Raw genomic sequence first — 18614 nt, 5'->3', positions numbered from 1 at the left:
AAGTCGTTTGCAGTTTGTTGGACGGCATTTAAAAGAACAGAGAGCAGTTTTGTTCAGTTTCAGATAAATAAAAGAAACATTCCTATAAAACAGACGGATACAGTTATGAAACAAGTCTTGATATCCACGAATGAGGCAATACATATATAAATGAATTTCATAATTAAATGTATAGGGTTAAAAAATTTTAAACATACATTTTTCTAATGAATACTTTTTACTTCATGGGACTTTTATTTATTCATAATATTTATTTATAATTCATAATGGACTTGGCTATGCATGTATTAGGGTCACGATATCAACTTCTTTCCTCCTTTTTTCACACAGCCTTTTTTTTAAAAAATAATAAAAATAAAAAACAAGATTCTTTGGGTTTCTGCAATTCAGGTCCTAAAAAGCGATTTAAACACAAGTGATAGCTGTATCTCGAGACTGGAAGGTGATCTACATAAAATGTTTGAATTAGCCTCAAAAAGTACAGAAAAGATTGCACTTATGCGTGATTCATGTGTAATAATTTGTCCCTGAGTGATGCACTTTTCCAAGACGATCTTTATTGTAACGGGGATCTGATTGGCTCAAAGGACTGTTGCCCCTCCCTGCCACCGCCAGAGGGCGTCAACACACCAGATTTGGGCCACAAGTTTGTCTTTTCAGTCACAGATAACAGTTTACTTGACTCAATAGACTCCTTGTTGTGCTTTTATGAATTAAGTAGCTAAATGTATAACACCGTGAAGATAATTTCGAGCACAATTAAATAAAAAATTTAAATACTAATTTATGCACTAACTTTGCTCATAAACAATGTGTAAATAAAACCAAACTGTGAGCAGTGACCTCTGTATGAAAGGTCATTTCTGGCAAATTGCTGTCTGCAGGGCATATGTTACCTACAGTCTTATTTAGAGTTGAGACTGTGGGTTCCACTGATGCATTTAGGACATGACCTATGTCTAATTAGTCAGTTGAGTTTGACTGACAGAAAATTAATGGACAATTATAATAAGCAAGAAACAGTTTAGTTGTTTAATTAGATGGACATGCACAGTGATTGCTCATTTAAGCTTCTAAAATTGGTTTATTTGCTATTCTCTGTTTTAAGTTATTAGTGTAATAATATTATCATTTTATTGAATATCTTTGAGTTTGGAACACTTACATCAAGTAGTTATTTCATAATTTATAAGTACAAATTATTTATGTATACTGCCACAATGTACATAAAATATCATGTCTTCACTATGCAGAATGACAAACAAAGCAGACAAATAATGAACCACAATGTACATTATTATTAATTGCAGTCCCAGATTTAACACCATAATCAGCTGTCATCTGTTTGTCGACGTGCCCCACATTCATGTTTCCAGCAGCATACACACTCCCAAGCTTCCAAGGTTTTCAGTTTATGTAGAAGACTTTAGTTCAGCAAGCTAAATGATGTAAAACAGTCATTGTTTATACACCATTAAAGTCCAGATACCTGACTTAAATGTATGCTTTTTGTCTGCAGAGTATTTGGTATGCAGAGAGACAGTGAGGGTGAAAAAAACCATCGTCCATACATGTGACCCATGTGTGTGCATGTGAGCAAACAGTACAGATTGCAGCCAGACACTGCCATAAACCATTAAATGAATGGACCAGGTGTGTGTTTATGTGTGTGCAGGCGGCTGGAATGGATTACCAGCTATAATGCAACTCAATCTGAGAGACTGCTGATGAAAGGAGAATGCTACTGGTCATGCTGGATTGTTCTCGGCTGCAGGCGTTACATAATATTTGTAGGTGGTGGGAAGATACTGATGATCGTGGAACATGTGGTGAGAACATCCCACAGCTCAGCCCCTTCCAGAAACGTGCAGCTTCTGGAGCATGACTCATTGTTGTCCTTCAGGAAACATGTGCATCTGTCTCTGCTGTTATGTTTCTGTTCAGAAAATAAGTCATAATAAATATACAGGCAACTATTGTGCCTTCAAATTCCTGTCAGTCAGTCAGTCATTCATGAATGTATTATTTGATATACAGTGCAAAAAATGTGTGTGTACAAGTGATAAGGACTTCACAGTTTGTTAGCTGATAGCGTCATAATCTGATCAGAGTTTGAAGCGTATAAAAGGGCAGCTCATCACTGAACAGCGGCCCAGACCTCTACGATACAACCAACAAAGACACACAGCAGCGCAGGCGGTGAGTAAAAGCAATACCTTAGATAATATCTTTGAAGTGTGAACTGGTCTCAGTGTGTTTGTGCATTTTAGACAGACTGAAACATTTTCACACAATGTTTAGAATTTGTTATTTTCTTCTTGTTTGCCTTTTGGACCAGATTTTTCTTTAATTTGTTCAAAAATGAAGTATAGACTTTTTATTTCACAGACTTAAAAATGATTTGAAAATATACATCTGCTCAGTGCTCACTGTATTTGTTGCAGCTTCTTGCAGACCACCCCAACAGTTCTGCTACTAAATTAGCTTTTATGATGCAGAGTCAGATTTTTGGACTCAGTCAGTGAGGTGTTAATTAGATCCATGACTGACTGAGGTCATTGCTGCGGTTGTATTGTACTGGAGTGCATCATATTTAGATCTGTTTTTTATGTCATGTAAGTTCTCATCTATGTAAATAAGAGAGATGATAACAATAGGAATCACCTCAATATATAAATTAGTTTAACTAAGACTTCAGTAATGAACATATTTATGAATTTGCACTCTCCTGACAACAATTCCAAAAGCTGAACATTAAAAGACTTGCAAACACATTTAAGGCAGAGCTGTTGTACTGTATTAGATTGCATGTGTAAATATATTTCTTGAACAGTGACTCCATACAATTTTTTTTACACATAGCTACATTATCCACACAAAAGTATTTCTTAAAACCACCAGCGTTATATTTCATTACTCTGTTGTTGCTTATTATTTAATCATACCCATTCCCTAGTGCAAATAGTTCTTTTAATAATGTTACTCCTGTCACTGGTAAATAATCTGAGTACTCTATGAGCTACTGTCAGGTTAGGTCACTAGCAAATTCAGCATGTTTTCATAGTAATCTGATTACAAAGACACTTCGAAGATTAGAGGCATCGTGGAAGTTTGATCAGTAACGTGAGCATGAGATTATGGGAGCTTGTGCTGTTTGCACCAGTTGTTAGATAACAAGGTTAGAAGTGTTTCTAATAGACAGAACAATTCATTTCATTTTTTTTTTTTTGTAGGAAAATAGCAAAACACAGAGAATTAGAAACAGATTTTAATTGTTGTTGGTTTCCAGGAGCCATAATAAGCAAAATGTTTTAATTTTGTTTCAGGCTTGTGTCATTATTTGTGACATTGTTACTGTCCCATTATAGTTTGAACAACAGAAGCATGAATTTTGATGTAGCCAAACCTGAAGCAAAGACTGGCACCAAAGCTCCCCTCAGAGCAGTTGGTCCTGACAAGGGACCACCCAGGTTCAAGCAGAGAAACACCCGGCAGTTCAAGAGCAAGCCCCCCAAAAGAGGAGTCATTGGGTATGTCTCGCTTACATACATGTGTGTCATCTTGAAAGTATGTCTTAAAAAACAGATTTAAACCACAGTTCTTTTCTTCACCAGCTTCGGAGAGGAGATCCCTGGAATGGAAGGCCTAGGCACTGGTAAGCAGAATTACAACAGTATGCTATAACACCACTTACATGCATATCAAGCAGCTTTTCCTTTTTACATCATTCTATTTGTTCTTTCTTTTATAGACATCACCGTGATCTGCCCATGGGAAGCGTACAGTCATCTAGAGCTACATGAACTAGCTCAATATGGAATTATCTGAGTCTATTCACTGTGAATTTTTTTTTAATTTACCAAAGAGAACTAATGTGACAAGTTCAGCCACTGGAATTTCAGTAACTAATTTCACACTCTAGATCATCAATAGTGACTTTTTTTTTTAAATTGCAACCCTCCTAATTAAAATGTAATGTGTAATTTCTGTCATGTATGCCTGCGTATTGAGAATGCTGTTCTTTGAGACATTTTTTTTTTTACAGTAAAACTATTTTCACAAGATTCTCAAGCTGCCATTTTTATGTCCGGAAGCCACTGATGCTGGATGAGTTACTGCCTGAGGCTACAGTGGGAGCTGGAACTGAAAGCTCGGTTACTGGCCTGCAGGAGTTTCTGCACAGTTGTCAGCACTGTATTCATTATATTTAAAGTTGGAATAAAGCTTTCAATTTTAAAGCAGTTTTAAACATTTTCTTGTGCATCATTTATTTTTGTACATGCCAGGGTGAATGTCATGTTATTAAACCACACTGCTGTATCTGAAACATTACGTAATTCCCAATATGATGCTTTATTTCCCCTTTTAAAAGAAATGAGTAGTGCATGTGAATAGCAGAATAATCTGAATAGTGCATAAGTATTTCAGGGTCAGCGAGAACACTGCCTAGTTCAGTGTGATACCACTCTTGTGTTTTGTAATAAAAGGGATTCTACAGCAGTGAAAACAGCCAGTTAGCATTCACAAACATGAAACAGGACAGAAACCTCCAGCTCCTTTAAAACTCACCACTTAACAGAGTATTTTTTGTTTGTTTGATATTTTCTGAGACAACAATTTTAAAATAATTTTACAGGGATTATGCAGCTTACATGTTTGCTGGACAGAAAATGTTTTTACAACTTCATGCTGACAACTAGACGAGACTAGAGCGTATTCATATCATTTATTTTTACCATTTAATTATTGTACTGGCGAGACATTAAAGTTTTAAGCTCGTTTCTCCAATGTCAAATTATTCCCTTAAAAAAGTTGCTCCTTTGTTTTTATCTGTGGCTCATGAGGACAGCTGATTAGTAAAACAGTTGGCAAATTACATTGTTTGTTTCACAGCATTCTATTAATTTGGTAGCCTATGCCATGATAAAAGGCTTAAATATGTTGTCCAGAAAAAGTGAAGGATTTTGCAGCACAGCAGAGTGGTCGGTCCTGTGGAGAACTAAAGTTAGAGAAGGCAACATTTAAATAATTTTGTTGTTGTGCTTTAAAATTTTAAATGCGGTCTTACTCCTTTTCACATTCTTCGTTGAATTTGCTGGCCTTCATTTAAATCGCTATTGATGAAACAGGTGCAATCGTATGAGTCTTTGTAGTCAAGTTCAATTAACTAACTGACAAACAAGGTCAGTATTAAAAAAATAATAATAATAATAATAATACCAGCCAGAGCTCAATAAACAGTATACTGTTTTATTCATCATCCCATATTATATGTAAACCTTTTGCCATTGGATGCTTTCCAGTAGTCGTGTAGTGATAAACAGAGTCATAATCTGGACTCCAATTACAACCACTGCAACAGTCCCGATCAGGCCCTCATGCTGCTCGATCCAGCGAGAGATTCCCCCCAGACAACCTCCCAGGAAGATCACACTCTGAGCAGTAAACTCATCTAACAGCTGGGCTCCGACACCACACTGAGAGTTCCAAACTGTTCCATTCTCCAAAGGGTCCACGCAGCATGTTGCAGGGACGCCACAGGCCAACACTCCTGGAGCTGAGCAGTTGTAATATCTGAGGGATAAATAATATATAGTGACATAACTAGTACCACATTTATTTGGCCAAGACCCACAGGTCATGATGTACTTTTCAAAAGGCAAATATTTCCAAGTTAGTCACACTCTACTCACATGTTGATCTCCCAGTCGCGGTAGTTATCTGCCCCGCAGCACTGCAGATTTGACTGAATCTCATCTGTGATGAACCTCAGATCCAGATCATCTTGGTAGCCAGCCATGGCAGCTAACATCCCTGACCGCAGGTAGCCTCCAATCTGATCTTGCATGCTATATGCCAAAATGGCAAACAGCACCTGAATTGTAATGAGCACCAGCACTGCGGCTGAGAACAGCTTCAGTAAGCAGCAGTTCTCTCTTAAGGCACCGACGCACCCTGACAGGCAGAGCATAGTGAGAAGAAGGCCCAGAGTCACAAGTATCAGCATTGGGTCAGTGCCGATGCTGCTGATATTCTCCTGCTCAAATGATTCTTTGCTGATGAGGCCCCACATCCCCAGGCCAAGAACTACCAACCCAAGGACTGTGAACAACAAATTGCACAGGAACAGGAAATATTTTAGAAAATAGTCCATTAAGGAATATTTATAGCGGGGTTGCATCCTTGTAAATGCAGGATTGCTTTGGTCCTGTCCATTGTTTGCCTCTGCTTGAAGGTCAGTGGTGACATGATCGAGCTCCTCAGCATCCTCTTTTGCAGATCCTTCCTTTGAATAGAAAAGAATTCAACAACATATCATTGTTTTTGAGAACTGATGTCACCTTAAACATGTATCTACATGTCAAAAAACGGAAGAACACATTATTCCAGAAAGAATTTAACTTAGTAAAAGACTTACCTTTGGTATGAGTGGACTGGACTCATTTTGTGTAGTGTCTCTCCTCAACCATGGCCAAGGAATTCTTTTTATTACCATATATCTCCTCATGTTGTCAACCACTGGGACTTGATCCTCCCTGTGTTGTTCACTGGGCAGAATAAAACAAGCTAAAACGAAACATCGGGTGAGCACTCACAATATAGTGCAGGAGAGCATGTGAGCTTAGGTGGAGTAACCATGCTGTGTTTAGCCTCAAGCTTCTGGGAGGCGTGGGATTTCCTCATCATGTGAGAGTCACAGTGCAGGGATTAGACGGTCATCTGAGCATGTATGAGAGTCTGCACACACACAAGTGTGGAATTCTGTGTAGAACAAGAGACCTGTGTCTTAAAATGAGACTTGAAAAGCAAAAGTGAGAGAAATATTCTTGATTTTATCCATCTGACTGTGTCTGGAAGCAAATAATGAAAAATAAAACAAATCATCAAGTCAGGAAAAATAATTTGTTTTTAAAAGTCTACAGGTCAGATTTCCAACCCGAAAATATCTACTGATTGAACTACATTCTCTACAAAAAGTATTCACCCTATTCAGTCATTTTAGCCTTTTTTGCTAGTCAACATTGAATCGTGATCAATTTCATTTAGCAAAAAAAATAAAAATAAAAAATTCATCTCAATCTCAAAACATTACCACAACGTAATTAATTCATCAATCAATCAGCCAAAATAAAAAACACAAAAAAGCGGCTGTATAAGCATTCATCTCCTTCAAGTCAAGTATTTAGTAGATGTGCTTTTGGCTACAATCACAGCATTCAGCCTGTGTGGATTGGTCTCAATCAGTGTTCCAAATTTGGACACTGCAATTTTACTCCACTGTCAGGTTCCACTGAGTCGTAAGTAAACAACCCTTTTCAAGCCCATCCACACATTCTTAATTCGACTGAGGTCTGGCTTCTTGTTTTCAGATTATTTCTATGAGGCTTTGGCTGTATCCTTCCAGTAAGCATCAGGTTGTCCTCTGTGATTTCCTCTCCTTCAGCAAAGAATGGGCAATAAAATCATTTCAGCCACTGTCATTCTTTCTTCTTGCTTGAGATGGACAAGCCATCCAGGGCATTCTGCTAAGAAGCATCCACACATTGTGATGCTGCCACCACCATGCTTCACAGTGGGGATGGTGTGTTTGTGTTAATATGCACCAAACATAGTGTCTCGTCTGACTGACACAAAGCAAAATGTTTGTCCATTCAGACCAAAGAATCATCTTCCGGTTAACTTCCGAGTCTCCCACATAGCTTCTGATGAACTCTGGTTGAGATAGTCTTTTGCCACTCTCCCGTAAAGTTTGACTAGTGAAGAACAGGCAACACTTGCTGTATGCACAGCCTCTCCCATCTCAGCCACCAAAACTTGTAAATCCTTCAGGAGAGTCTTTTTCTTGCACACTCACTCAGTTTTGAGGAAGGTCGGGGCAGATTTACTCATGCACCACATTCCTCCCATTTTTTACGAATTTACTTGGCTCCAAGGAATCTTCAGTGCCTTGGGAATTTCTGTGACCTATCGCTGGACTTATGTCTTTCAAAAGCCTTTTCACAGCATTGCTTGGAGTGTTCTTTTGTGTTCATGGTGTATTTATAGCTCGGGGTATTGATTCTTCAGTGACTGGACCTTCCAGATACAGTTTTTATATATCAGTTACTTGAGACACATTCACTGATCTTTATTGAACCACTTGTGTGACTTCTTCCATCATTTGGCTACTCCTGTGATCAGTTTGGTGCGTTGCTTTAAAGGGGGTGAATACTGGTGCACATATTGGACATTTAATATTTTTGATTAGCTGACATTAATTTGTAAAAATCTGTTCTCGTGTTGACATGAAATAAACTTTTTTTTCTGTAATTCTCATCAAAAAGATGAATTATATTGACCATGATTAAATGTTGAAAAGTAATATAAGGAGAAAACTTCTAGGAGGGGAGAACACTTTTTATAGGCGTTGCAAATTCTGTGGCAAAGTCTTTTCACGCATACTTTATGGGTAACATAGTGTACATACCAAACCAGTTATATTAAAGGAGACATATGTGTTTAATTTATGATCAGTCTCATCTGTTTGCACTATAGTTTTGAGTATGTTGATTGCAGTGGTTCAGAACATAGGGTTCGACTTCAGCATATAAATCTTTGGTGATGCAAGATGATAACAGGGAAGGACAGTTTTAAGTTGGAAACACCATTTCCCCTTGTCATTTCAAGAGTCTTGTATCTGTAGACTGCATAGAAATGATATATGTGAACTCTGGTCTGAAAAGTAAAATGAGCACAGAAGTGTCTGCATTTTCTTTGTTTGCCTGTTTGCAAAACAGTCAGAAGGGGTGATGTCTCTGATTGCAAAAACATGTCTGACTATGTAAATAAAAAAAGGATCCTACCTCTCCCTTTGCCTGTTACCTAAGTAAACATTTTCACTTAAGTTCAGTTGATTATTCTGGGACTTTTTGCTGAGAGAATGGGGAAAAATGTAAATTATGGATCCAATTAGAGCAAAATTAACAATAAACAAAATGTGATTGACAAGTTGCTATCGTATTGCCGTATGTAGCTTCTTCAAGTTCTAAGGCAGATTTGCCACTCACACATCAATTCAATTCAATTCAATTCAATTCAATTCAATTCAATTCAATTCAATTCAATTCAATTCAATTGTCTTCATATAGCACCAATTCAAAACATACACCCCCTGTCAAAAGTTTTAGGACAGGTTCTAATTTATTTGAATGAGAAAGTGTCCTAAAACTTTTGACAGGGGGTGTACATATGTCATCTCATAGCACCTTACAAATTTTAAACAGAGAAACCCAACAAATCCAAAGGCTTCTTTGAATTACATTTGAACAAGCATTTACCCACAGTGGAAAGGAACCAAAAACCTCCCTCTTTTCACATCAAGTTTTAAAAGACTGAGATGGCAACAGCAAACTTCCAAATCTAAGGACTTTAAATTGGTAGTCCACAAACCAGGGGGTGGTCATGGTTGGTACGTCCATTTAAAAAACAAACAAACTACAGGCTATGATCCAGATAGAACCCAGATAGCGTTTGATCTCTTTTGGTTCACACATAGCTACTTATATACAGAATGTGTCAGATAACAAATCTGATGACAATTTATCTCAGTTTTCCTACACATACACCAGTGTTTCTAACTTTGTTTGCTAAAACATGCTTATTGAAGAATAGCCTGTACCCCAAATATTTAGTTATGACAATAGCAGGGCAGCTACCTTTCAAATATATAGTCTAGCATAAAACTGCAAGTTAGTCAACGATTTTGTTATTTTTTACATCTCTGCCACCACTAACCACTTTCAGCAATGTCAGAATCCACATAGATAAATTCTGTTTTCTTGTCTGAACTATAAACTTCAGATGTGACTGTTTTCTTATCCGCTCCAGGTTTCTAAGCACTAAACTTTATTGTATTGCAATCACATGATATAAATTTTTCTGCAAATAATCAATGCTGGCTGCTTAGGTAACAGGTCAACAATACAAATAAGAGACAGAGATCTAACATCAGAAAAACACTTACCTAAGTGTTACTGTGTGAGTTTTATTGCTCACACAGTTTTAAGGCTGTTTTGTCTAATAAAGACAGCCTGGTCAGCTGGCAGTGGTATTATGGACTGGAATTGATCTTTCCAGCCGGAGTATAAGAAAATCATGCGAAAGAAATTCCACCAGCAAGAGTTCACAAAGTCCAGATTATCTCAGACAGAGAACAGAAAAGCATTGTGTCTATTAAATATAAAATTTTCTACTTTGATTCAAGTTCAAAGTAATGCACATTAAAATTATTCTATACTGTAATAACTGAACTGAATGCACAGAAACGTCAATCAGTATTTCTCTGGACAGCGAGTCAACCTGCTTGGTACTTCCACCTCACTGCTGCAGCTTTGGCCAGAAACAGCAACTTTTTTATATAATCAAAGTGATCAGGGCTTGTGAAAGTTCCTTATTACAGGATTCTTGGCTCGGCTATCACTGTGCACAAAGTACCAACAAAAATCACCATGCAACACTTTCCCTCACTATTCTATTTTCACTATTTCACTTTATAGTTTTGTAGATTCACACATTAAACAAAAGCCTTCTGTGATTGTTTCTGAAAGTAGCAGTAAAGTGTAGCTAAAGACTCGTGATTCTAAATACATAGAGCTCAAGCACACAAGTCTTTTATCAGCCAATTCTGCAAGTATCAAGACAGACGCAGTACTAATATATCTTATGAAACAACACAGTCAGGAGAGTCAGCTGATTTTAACTTTTTTGTTCGAGTATGCAAATGGGGTGGATAAAACATTCTCAAAGGTAGTTATCATTCAGTTTTGTTGGACTGCAGGGGTTCATCTTGCCTCATGTCAGTGTTGCTTTATAGATCCTATCAACATTAACAGTAACCAAATAGCTCTATTAATAACTCTAAGCAAAATAAATAAAATTAAGGAAATATTAGGATTATTCCTCTTTGAATGATCTTTGTTATTAGGCATTTCAAAACAACAAAAGTTGGGGAACTGGGGATCTTCTTGCTGCATGGTGAAAGTGCTAACTGCTACGCCACTGTGCAGCCCCAGGAGTAAACAGTGCATAGATAATTAATGAATGGATGATTAAGACATTGCTAAAAGCCTTACTACTTTGATTGGCATATGATCCAACCTATTAATTTACTATTTAGCATCTATTGATTGTCTGTGGGGGCTGCACAGTAGAATAGTGGTTAGCACTTTCACCTTGCAGCAAGGAGATCCCCGGTTCAAATCCCGGCCGGGGCCTGGCATCTTTCCGCATGGAGTTTGCATGTTCTCCCTGTGCACGCGGGGGTTTTCTCCGAGCACTCCGGCTTCCTCCCACAGTTCAAAAATATGCTGAGGTTAATTGATGACTCTAAATTGCCCATAGGTGTGATTGTGTGTCTGTATATGTAGCCCTGTGACAGACTGGTGACCTGTCCAGGGTGTCCCCTGCCTTCGCCCGAGTCAGCTGGGATAGGCTCCAGCACCCCCCGCGACCCTAGTGAGGATAAAGTGGTGTATAGAGGATGGATGGATTTTTACTCCTCAGTAGGGCTGTGGGGGCTGGAGCCTATCCCAGCTGACTTAAGGTGAAGGCAGAGGACACCCTGGACAGGTCACCAGTCTATCACAGGGCTACACATAGAGACATAGAGACAAAGAATCACACTTACATTCACACCTATGGACAATTTAGAATCACTAATTAAACTGAGCATGTCTTTGGACTGTGGGAGGAAGCCGGCGTACCACAAACTCCAGACCCAGCCATGATCCCTTGAACATTTTAATGTGAATTTATACTGAATTCTGAAGAGCGGTGTTGATCAATAACCAGCTATAAAGATTACAGAAAAGCGGCCGTATGTTTGTAGCTGCTGCATTTTGTAAGGTGTCAGCTTGCCATAAATACAGTCAAGAAGCATTTTAGGTTTATCAGTCGCGGTGTATAGAGAATGGATGGATGGAGAGTGTGAAAGAAGTACATTTGCAAAATTAGCAGCACATAGTCGGCCTTAATAAACACACCGGTCCAAACAAATAATCATTTATAAGATTCACCATTTCTTTAACTGCCTCTTGTGCTTTAAAGTATAAAAGTGACTCTCAAGGCTCACTTTCCTCTTGTCAGATTTATCTGGGGAATTGTTAAATGTCAAATGAGGTAAAATAAAAACTAGCAACATCCGCCCGGCTATCTGTTTCTGTCCATAAAAAATGTGCAGGAAGCATCGGAATCCTCATGGTGCATCTTCTGTTTGGCATCAGTCTTTGAATTGAAGTGCTGATATATTTCAGCTTCACTATCCGCATAACATTGCTCATTGATAAAGTCATTATGCAGTGATGTGCTGCTGTGAGTCAATAACAAGCAGCATAAGAGAGAGCTGACACTGAGTTGAAAACCAGAGAAGAAAGAGGCCTGGCTATCAGTCGCTGGCTCTGCAGGTTCGCTGGCTCTGCAGGTTCGCTGCTGTCATTCTTTCCTGTGGTTGTGCCGGATTGAGCTGCAGGGACCTGGAAGGGAGTCAGGCTGCTGCTACAGAAAGAATCGGTGGCTGACTCCAGATGGGGCTCTAAAAAGCTTGGAATTAGTCCTTCTGTGAATCTGTTTCCATATTAATGTGCATTAATGGAAAAACTAATTGTGATTTGCCATGCTCAATCGCACTGACCTCCCAGATAAATGCATGGATACGGTCACACAAGTAAGAGTTTGGGCTCTTTTGACAGTGAAAACGATATTTCTTGATATTGATCTACACTTATAGTTACTTCTCTATAACAAAAAATTCAGTAACTGGTCCAGGAAAGCAACCAAGTACATCTAGTCAAGTTTTTCTATTTTATGATTCTTCACTCTTTTATACATTTCACTGATTTTTCAAAATTAATATTTATTTTGCAGCAGCAGTTATGGGCTGGAACAACATGAAAATGAGCTGTTTGGCACATTTACAGGGATGCTGATTAATTTGCATTGTCCCTGAAAAATAAACAAATAAACAAAATAAATGGTTCATTTAAAGTTTTTATATTGACAAAATTTACCTGATCAGCTTTTGAAATGTGGTGCTTGATTTTTATAGATTTATCTGTGTAATACTACAACGAAAGATTTAAAAAACATGCATATCTCATACAATTTAAGGCATCAGTAATAATAGCCCAATGTTAAAGGTTATTCTGCTTCATATTAAGTGACTTGCTCTCTATAGTTTAAGTAATATTGTGGTAAAAAATAATGCATGTACACTTCTACTCAGAAAAAAAATATCTTTTTTCTCGACTACAAATAAGATACCTTTTCTTGCAGCGCTCTGCTCCATGTTTCCACTGAGACAGAGGAAAGTAAAACTGGAGAAACAATCAGCTCCAGTTTCCAGGGGATAAAATGCTGTTAAATTTAATTGTCAGCTCTACAGTTAAACCATCACAAATTTACTGTGACTGGCTGCCGACAGGATCAGAAGTTGGAGGTGATTTGGATGTTTTTGCTTTACAAATCTCACACTTTTCTTGTTTTATAAATCTTTCAGAAGGACTTAAACAAGGATTTAGTTGCTGCTTGTTGAACGGAAGCCAACATCCTCTGCAGTGTTGTCAGCACTGAAGATGTATGGTACAAATGGGCATGATGTTCATCCTGCCGAGAGCACATAGTACAGTATGTTGTCTCCGTGAGTTTAAAAGGTAGTGCAGATGGCAGGGACTGTAGCCCAGTTAGATTCCTTTTCAGAGTTAGATTCTTGAGATGGACTTGCCTCAGCTCATACATCACTTCAGCTATCTGCAGTCATCCGCACAGGCAGAAACGCAGACTTTCAAATGGAATAAGGAACTTTGATTTGAAAGTGAATAAGAACCAGAAATTTTTTGTGACAAAAATATATTTAATTTCAGACACAGGGCAGAGGTACTCTATTTGCCAAGTCTTTACCAATGCAGGGAAATGTGCTTTTCGGATGCTTATTTTGCACATTTTATTTTTTGTGTTTTCAACTGCAATCGCTTAAAATGAAAACATGTTGCTTTCCCCTCCATCAGCAGTGAGATTATTTCACCATAAATTATCTACAATTATCAAGAGTGGATCGATGTCAGTGTGAGTCAACTAATGGAGTAAATCAGTGGTGAGAGAATCCCATGGGGGGCGGCATATTTTTATCTTTATTTTAAAGCTGACAACAAACCCTGGCTCACTTCTCAGTTGAGAGTAGAGGTAGCTAATCTCTAAGTAGCCTGTTCATTAAAAAGGTTTAACGGTGCGTCTTTCTTTCATCAAGTGAGTGTGGCTCTCCAGGTTTTGATCACTCCTGACCATTGCCTGTTGGATCCGTCTGAGCCCAGATGTTTAGCAGATTGTATTACAGTAGGCAGCAAGAATGTCGTATTGGAGCCATCCAGCTACATCAAACACCTCTTCTGGATCTGAGCCTTCAGGGAGTGCAGTTGCCCAACACCACTCACAACAGCTAAAAGTCATGTGGAGGATAGACAGGGGATTATTAGGACCTCCCGTTCACACTATGTGTTATTTATTGTTGCAGCAGATGGCTACAAGACGCATCACAGAAGATGCTTAGGTGGAATGTGTGTGCATGAGATTTTGCTTTGTGTGTCTTTGAACATAGCCGTGTGCACATTGTGTCACCGCCCTGCATCTCTGACGTGGATGGGGGCAGGTGGGAGAGAGGCTCCGTGAGTTTAGGGAGGCAGCTATAAGAGCTGTTGCAATTGAAGGATCGTACCACAGAGAGTGTTCTGCTGCTCTGACCTGGAGAGACCCCTGGAACTATTTCACAGAAAGGTAACGTAAAACTCAGAGATTCTTGCATTCTTGCGTACAGTACAGTAAAATAGGCTTAGATGACAAACTTTTGAACACATTCCTTCAAATATATGTTTGTGCCTGTCAGGAAATCATGATCCATCTGCTGTTTGTGGGAGATAATCTTGCTGTTTTAATTTTAAAAAAATAATTAACAGATCAATAATTTGCAGATTCAGCTATACATGGAAAGTCCATATATAGCTGAATCTGCAGGTATAGAGCAGGTATAGTGGGTTTTATCGGGCTTACAGAGAGCTAAGCATGTGTGTTTTCATGTTGAATTCCCTGTTGTGTTTCTCAGCAGTCCGTGTCTTGTATTTTTGTTTTTGTTTGGTAAGGAAGATGAGGATGAAGCAGGTTTTGGCTCTGCTCTGCCTGATCTCAATGTGTGGGGCTCAGAAATGGAAACAGGAAACCTCACGTTGGGACCCCAAAGGTCTGAGCTGATGTGTTGTCCACAATCTATAAATGATTATTAATATAATAGAAATGTATGTAGAATTTAGGGTGACTATTGTCCTGCAGCCTCTTACTCTAAATTTCTGTTTGAAGCAGAAAACACCGATGGCAAGACTTGTTCCAACATGACTCAAGTACTGGACAACTGGAAATTTGCTATTTTAACCCAAGTGAAAGACCTGCTGATCAATGACCACGCCTCTGTTCTCCCTGAATATAACAGGTGAGTCTGTTTGCCTTCTGACTGGACTGACTGTACACGGCAGCAATAGTACACAAACAGGCTGGCGCAAAAAAAAAAAAGACAACCCAAAAAAGCAAACATTGAGTAAGAGAGAGGTGAAAGAATAACAACCCTCTGTGACATCAGTTCTCAGAGTCATTTAAAATTAGAGATTATGTAACTTGCTCTGTTCTGCACATGACCACGGCCATGTCATTGCCGGTAATGTGATCCATGATTGCTGAGGTCCACACAAGGCCAACTCTGCTTCATAAATGACCTCACTGGAGTGTCTGCCAGGAGAAAATGGGAAATGTTTCAGCCTCGTGTTCTGGTGAATACGGGGCGTCTGGTAGACATTACTCCAAGTTGTTGAACCTTTTTCTGGTGATGGGGTTCTGAATCAGGATGACAAAAACTGGGACTGAATGATTGTTTAATTGTAAACATTCTAAGGAAGCATTTCACGTGGACGCTCTGCATGCTCAGTGTCCTTTCTTAGATTTTTTTGCTTTCATTTTTTTGAGCAGGACTTCCGTTTTTCATGTCTGTGACCCTGATGTTTCCTGCACATGATGCTGTTCCTGCTTAACAACATTCCATGACTTTCACATTCATGTTGCCAATTTGCCTTTAGTCTCATTTTTTTTTTTTTTTTTGTCAGTAAACAATGTTCTCATGTCATGTGAGCTCTTGAAGTAATACAGTTCTCTGAATGGTCACTCAGATACCGGAATCATTTACTCATTGGTACTTTTCCAAATGTTCCCGCATGTGTCCAGGATCCAGCCTCTCTCAGATGCTCTGGGAGACCTCTACAGGCAGTTCAACAGTCTAAAAGATGAGCTGGGGCGTCTCACCACAAAATTTGACAGAGTGGAAGCTTTCGTTGATGAACTTAAGGAGGGCAGATTCAGCCTGCGCCAGCGGCCCGTACAGAGGATTCCCCCCAGCTTTGGTCTGAGGTCTCCACTGCGAGCTCAGATGAGGGCTCCTGACAGGGGGCTAACAGTGATCAGAACGAGGAGGAGAGGCCCACAGAAACCTTAAACCACTATCCCCTCTGCCTTATAAATGCTGACGTATTAAACAAGAGTTAATATGTTTATATATTTTTCAAAATAAGATGACTATTTTATGTTATTTTATTGATGCGTGTGATGTGAGAATAGATCACATAAATGAGACAGATTTCATGGTGCATGGTGTAGAAACGACCTAAAAAAATCTGTTCATCTTCACCTTCTCTGTGTAAGGTCACATTCAACCACAATGTGGCAGCATTTATCACATTATCTTGACAATCATCCTGCTGCTTTCTGTGTATCAATAGCTGGACATTAAGGAACATAATGCTGGAAAAGTAGTTTATTAGAGTTATATAATGCAGTATGTAGGTTATGTATGGCCTTGGTTTGTATTTCATTTGTTTACTCAATAAATTATTTAAAATTAATTCATGTTGAACTTATATCAATCATGATTTAGTAAACTTTTACAGTGTTCTATGACTTCAGATGCACAGGAGTGGTGACAAAGCTGCCACAAAATACACCGTGTCTCTGAAGAACCAGGACATCTGGACATCTGGACAAATGACGCAGGGTATCAAAACTCCAGCCCTGTAATTTATGATAGCAGGAAACCCTAAGTGGAATACAACAAGTTCTAAACCCAATTTTTGATGTTCTTTGACAGTGCATGCCATGTCCAAAAATGCATGTCAAAAAATAGCTTATTAAAATATAGCTGCATTTTATCTGTCTTCTTGTAATTTGTTCTTGCTGCTCCCATCAAATCGAATTAGAAAAAAAGACAGGAAAAGTCTTTCCTTCTTTCTTTCTTTCTGTATTTCTTTCTAAATATACTGCAGGCATTTCAGGGGATTTCTACAACATTTCAAAGTTTATTTGATTGGGGACAACCCTCTGAAAGGATCAAGGAACTAGTTCTAAGAAATGAACAAGCATCATGCTCGGTTGATGAAATCAATTCCCTCAAGGATAACAATACGTAAATGTCAAATGCAACTGATATCATTGCATTATTGTGCAGAAAGATTTTCACCAACACTGACAATCATAGATAAAAATTAAATAAATATAGAAATCAGTGTGAATTATTGGCATGGATACTGCCAAAGCATCCAAATGAATTAATTAGAAGATAAAGTACAATTTATTACTAGACCAAATAAATTAAATTGTAAAGACGAAATTAAAATTCTTGTCTGATCTCGACACTACAAAAACCAAAAATTGTCATGAAGTATGTACCAAAGCTCCTCCTCCCGTCAGTCACTCTCAGTTTCAGTGGTGTATTAATCGGCTCCTCCAGCTCCTAATCAGTGCAGCCTCTAAACCTTCAAACCTGTCACCAGTGAGATCCAAGACCATCAAACACTGACAACATGCTGGTGACTCTCTGCTCTCTGATCACTGCTCTGACATGTGAGGAGGCCGACTTACTGCTGATCTGACCTCATGCTGGATTCATCAGTCTGTGTGTTTCTTTTAAATTCATACCATCTTGTTGTTTCCAGGTGTGAGTGGAGTGACAGTGGTGACACAGAAGCCTCCTGTTGTGACGGTGAGGACAGGAGAGTCAGTCACCATGGAGTGTAACTCTGCTGTGGATGGACCTCGTATCTATAAACAGATTCCAAGAGGAGTTCCTCAGTTCGTCCTAAATTTTTATCACAGCTTTAGTGCCCCAAAATATGGTTCTGGTTTTTCCTCTCCCAAGTTTACAGCTAGCCATCAGTCAAACTCAGATTATCGTTGGAGCATCAATGATGTAGAGGTGGGAGATTCAGCTGTCTATTACTGCGCAACATGGGACAGCTCTGTTAATGAGTGGGTATCACAGTGATTTACCCTGTGACATAAACCTCCTCACTGTTACTTCTGCTTTTTGTCCTGCTGTCACATCTTGACTGCCAGTGAATGTTTCCTTTAACGTCCTCATACATATGTTTTTCTTCAAAATTGAAAATGTATTTTATTGTAATCTCCCAAAAAGAAATAACAAAAACAACACTAATAAACATATTCCACTAAAAGAACAGGATATCCTCTGTTAAAAAGGTGTAAATAGCATATGGCAT

At 38.7% G+C, this 18614-nt stretch overlaps 2 protein-coding genes and 1 long non-coding RNA gene across 4 annotated transcripts; 2 read left to right on the top strand and 1 right to left on the bottom strand.

Annotated features, from left to right (window-relative positions):
• Positions 1-98: 98 nt before the first annotated feature.
• On the top strand, positions 99-4241 carry LOC110962854 (retinal rod rhodopsin-sensitive cGMP 3',5'-cyclic phosphodiesterase subunit gamma-like). Of its 2 annotated transcripts, XM_051941032.1 has the most exons (5): positions 99-2199; positions 3369-3530; positions 3615-3655; positions 3752-3839; positions 4046-4241. In XM_051941032.1, exons 2-4 carry the CDS (start codon positions 3385-3387, stop codon positions 3826-3828), a joined length of 264 nt encoding a protein of 87 aa, XP_051796992.1. In that variant the 5' UTR covers positions 99-2199; positions 3369-3384; the 3' UTR covers positions 3829-3839; positions 4046-4241. The 2 variants fall into 2 exon arrangements, with proteins under 2 accessions (XP_051796992.1, XP_022066606.1); XM_022210914.2 differs by having other exon boundaries at positions 3752-4241.
• Positions 4242-5266: 1025 nt separating this feature from the next.
• LOC110962860 (tetraspanin-10) lies at positions 5267-6750 on the bottom strand. Its single transcript, XM_022186958.2, has 3 exons — positions 6419-6750; positions 5694-6286; positions 5267-5574 (listed from the first exon to the last, which is right to left on the bottom strand). The coding sequence occupies exons 1-3, from the start codon at positions 6506-6508 to the stop codon at positions 5268-5270; spliced, it is 990 nt and encodes a 329-aa protein (XP_022042650.1). The 5' UTR covers positions 6509-6750; the 3' UTR covers position 5267.
• Positions 6751-14682: 7932 nt separating this feature from the next.
• Positions 14683-17267, top strand: LOC127531705 (uncharacterized). Its single transcript, XR_007938822.1, has 4 exons — positions 14683-14802; positions 15165-15262; positions 15382-15508; positions 16291-17267. It is a non-coding gene; the product is annotated as an uncharacterized LOC127531705 (long non-coding RNA).
• The last annotated feature ends 1347 nt before the right edge of the window (positions 17268-18614 follow it).

The sequence above is a fragment of the Acanthochromis polyacanthus genome, chromosome 21 (assembly GCF_021347895.1).
Source record: "Acanthochromis polyacanthus isolate Apoly-LR-REF ecotype Palm Island chromosome 21, KAUST_Apoly_ChrSc, whole genome shotgun sequence".
Classification (NCBI taxonomy): Eukaryota; Metazoa; Chordata; class Actinopteri; family Pomacentridae; genus Acanthochromis; species Acanthochromis polyacanthus.
Note: the sequence above shows the minus strand (reverse complement) of the source record. Positions and strands in the feature narration are given on the sequence as shown.

What these genes read in the sequence shown, in the direction of transcription:
- LOC110962854 (XM_051941032.1), top strand. Translation starts at nt 3,385, where the DNA reads ATGAATTTTGATGTAGCCAAACCTGAAGCAAAGACTGGCACCAAAGCT. An exon ending in CCCAAAAGAGGAGTCATTGG is followed by an intron (nt 3,531 to 3,614) that starts GTATGTCTCGCT and finishes TTTCTTCACCAG; the next exon opens with CTTCGGAGAGGAGATCCCTG. An exon ending in AATGGAAGGCCTAGGCACTG is followed by an intron (nt 3,656 to 3,751) that starts GTAAGCAGAATT and finishes TTTCTTTTATAG; the next exon opens with ACATCACCGTGATCTGCCCA.
- LOC110962860 (XM_022186958.2), bottom strand. Translation starts at nt 6,508, where the DNA reads ATGAGGAGATATATGGTAATAAAAAGAATTCCTTGGCCATGGTTGAGG. An exon ending in CCAGTCCACTCATACCAAAG is followed by an intron (nt 6,287 to 6,418) that starts GTAAGTCTTTTA and finishes TTCTATTCAAAG; the next exon opens with GAAGGATCTGCAAAAGAGGA. An exon ending in CGCGACTGGGAGATCAACAT is followed by an intron (nt 5,575 to 5,693) that starts GTGAGTAGAGTG and finishes TTTATCCCTCAG; the next exon opens with ATATTACAACTGCTCAGCTC.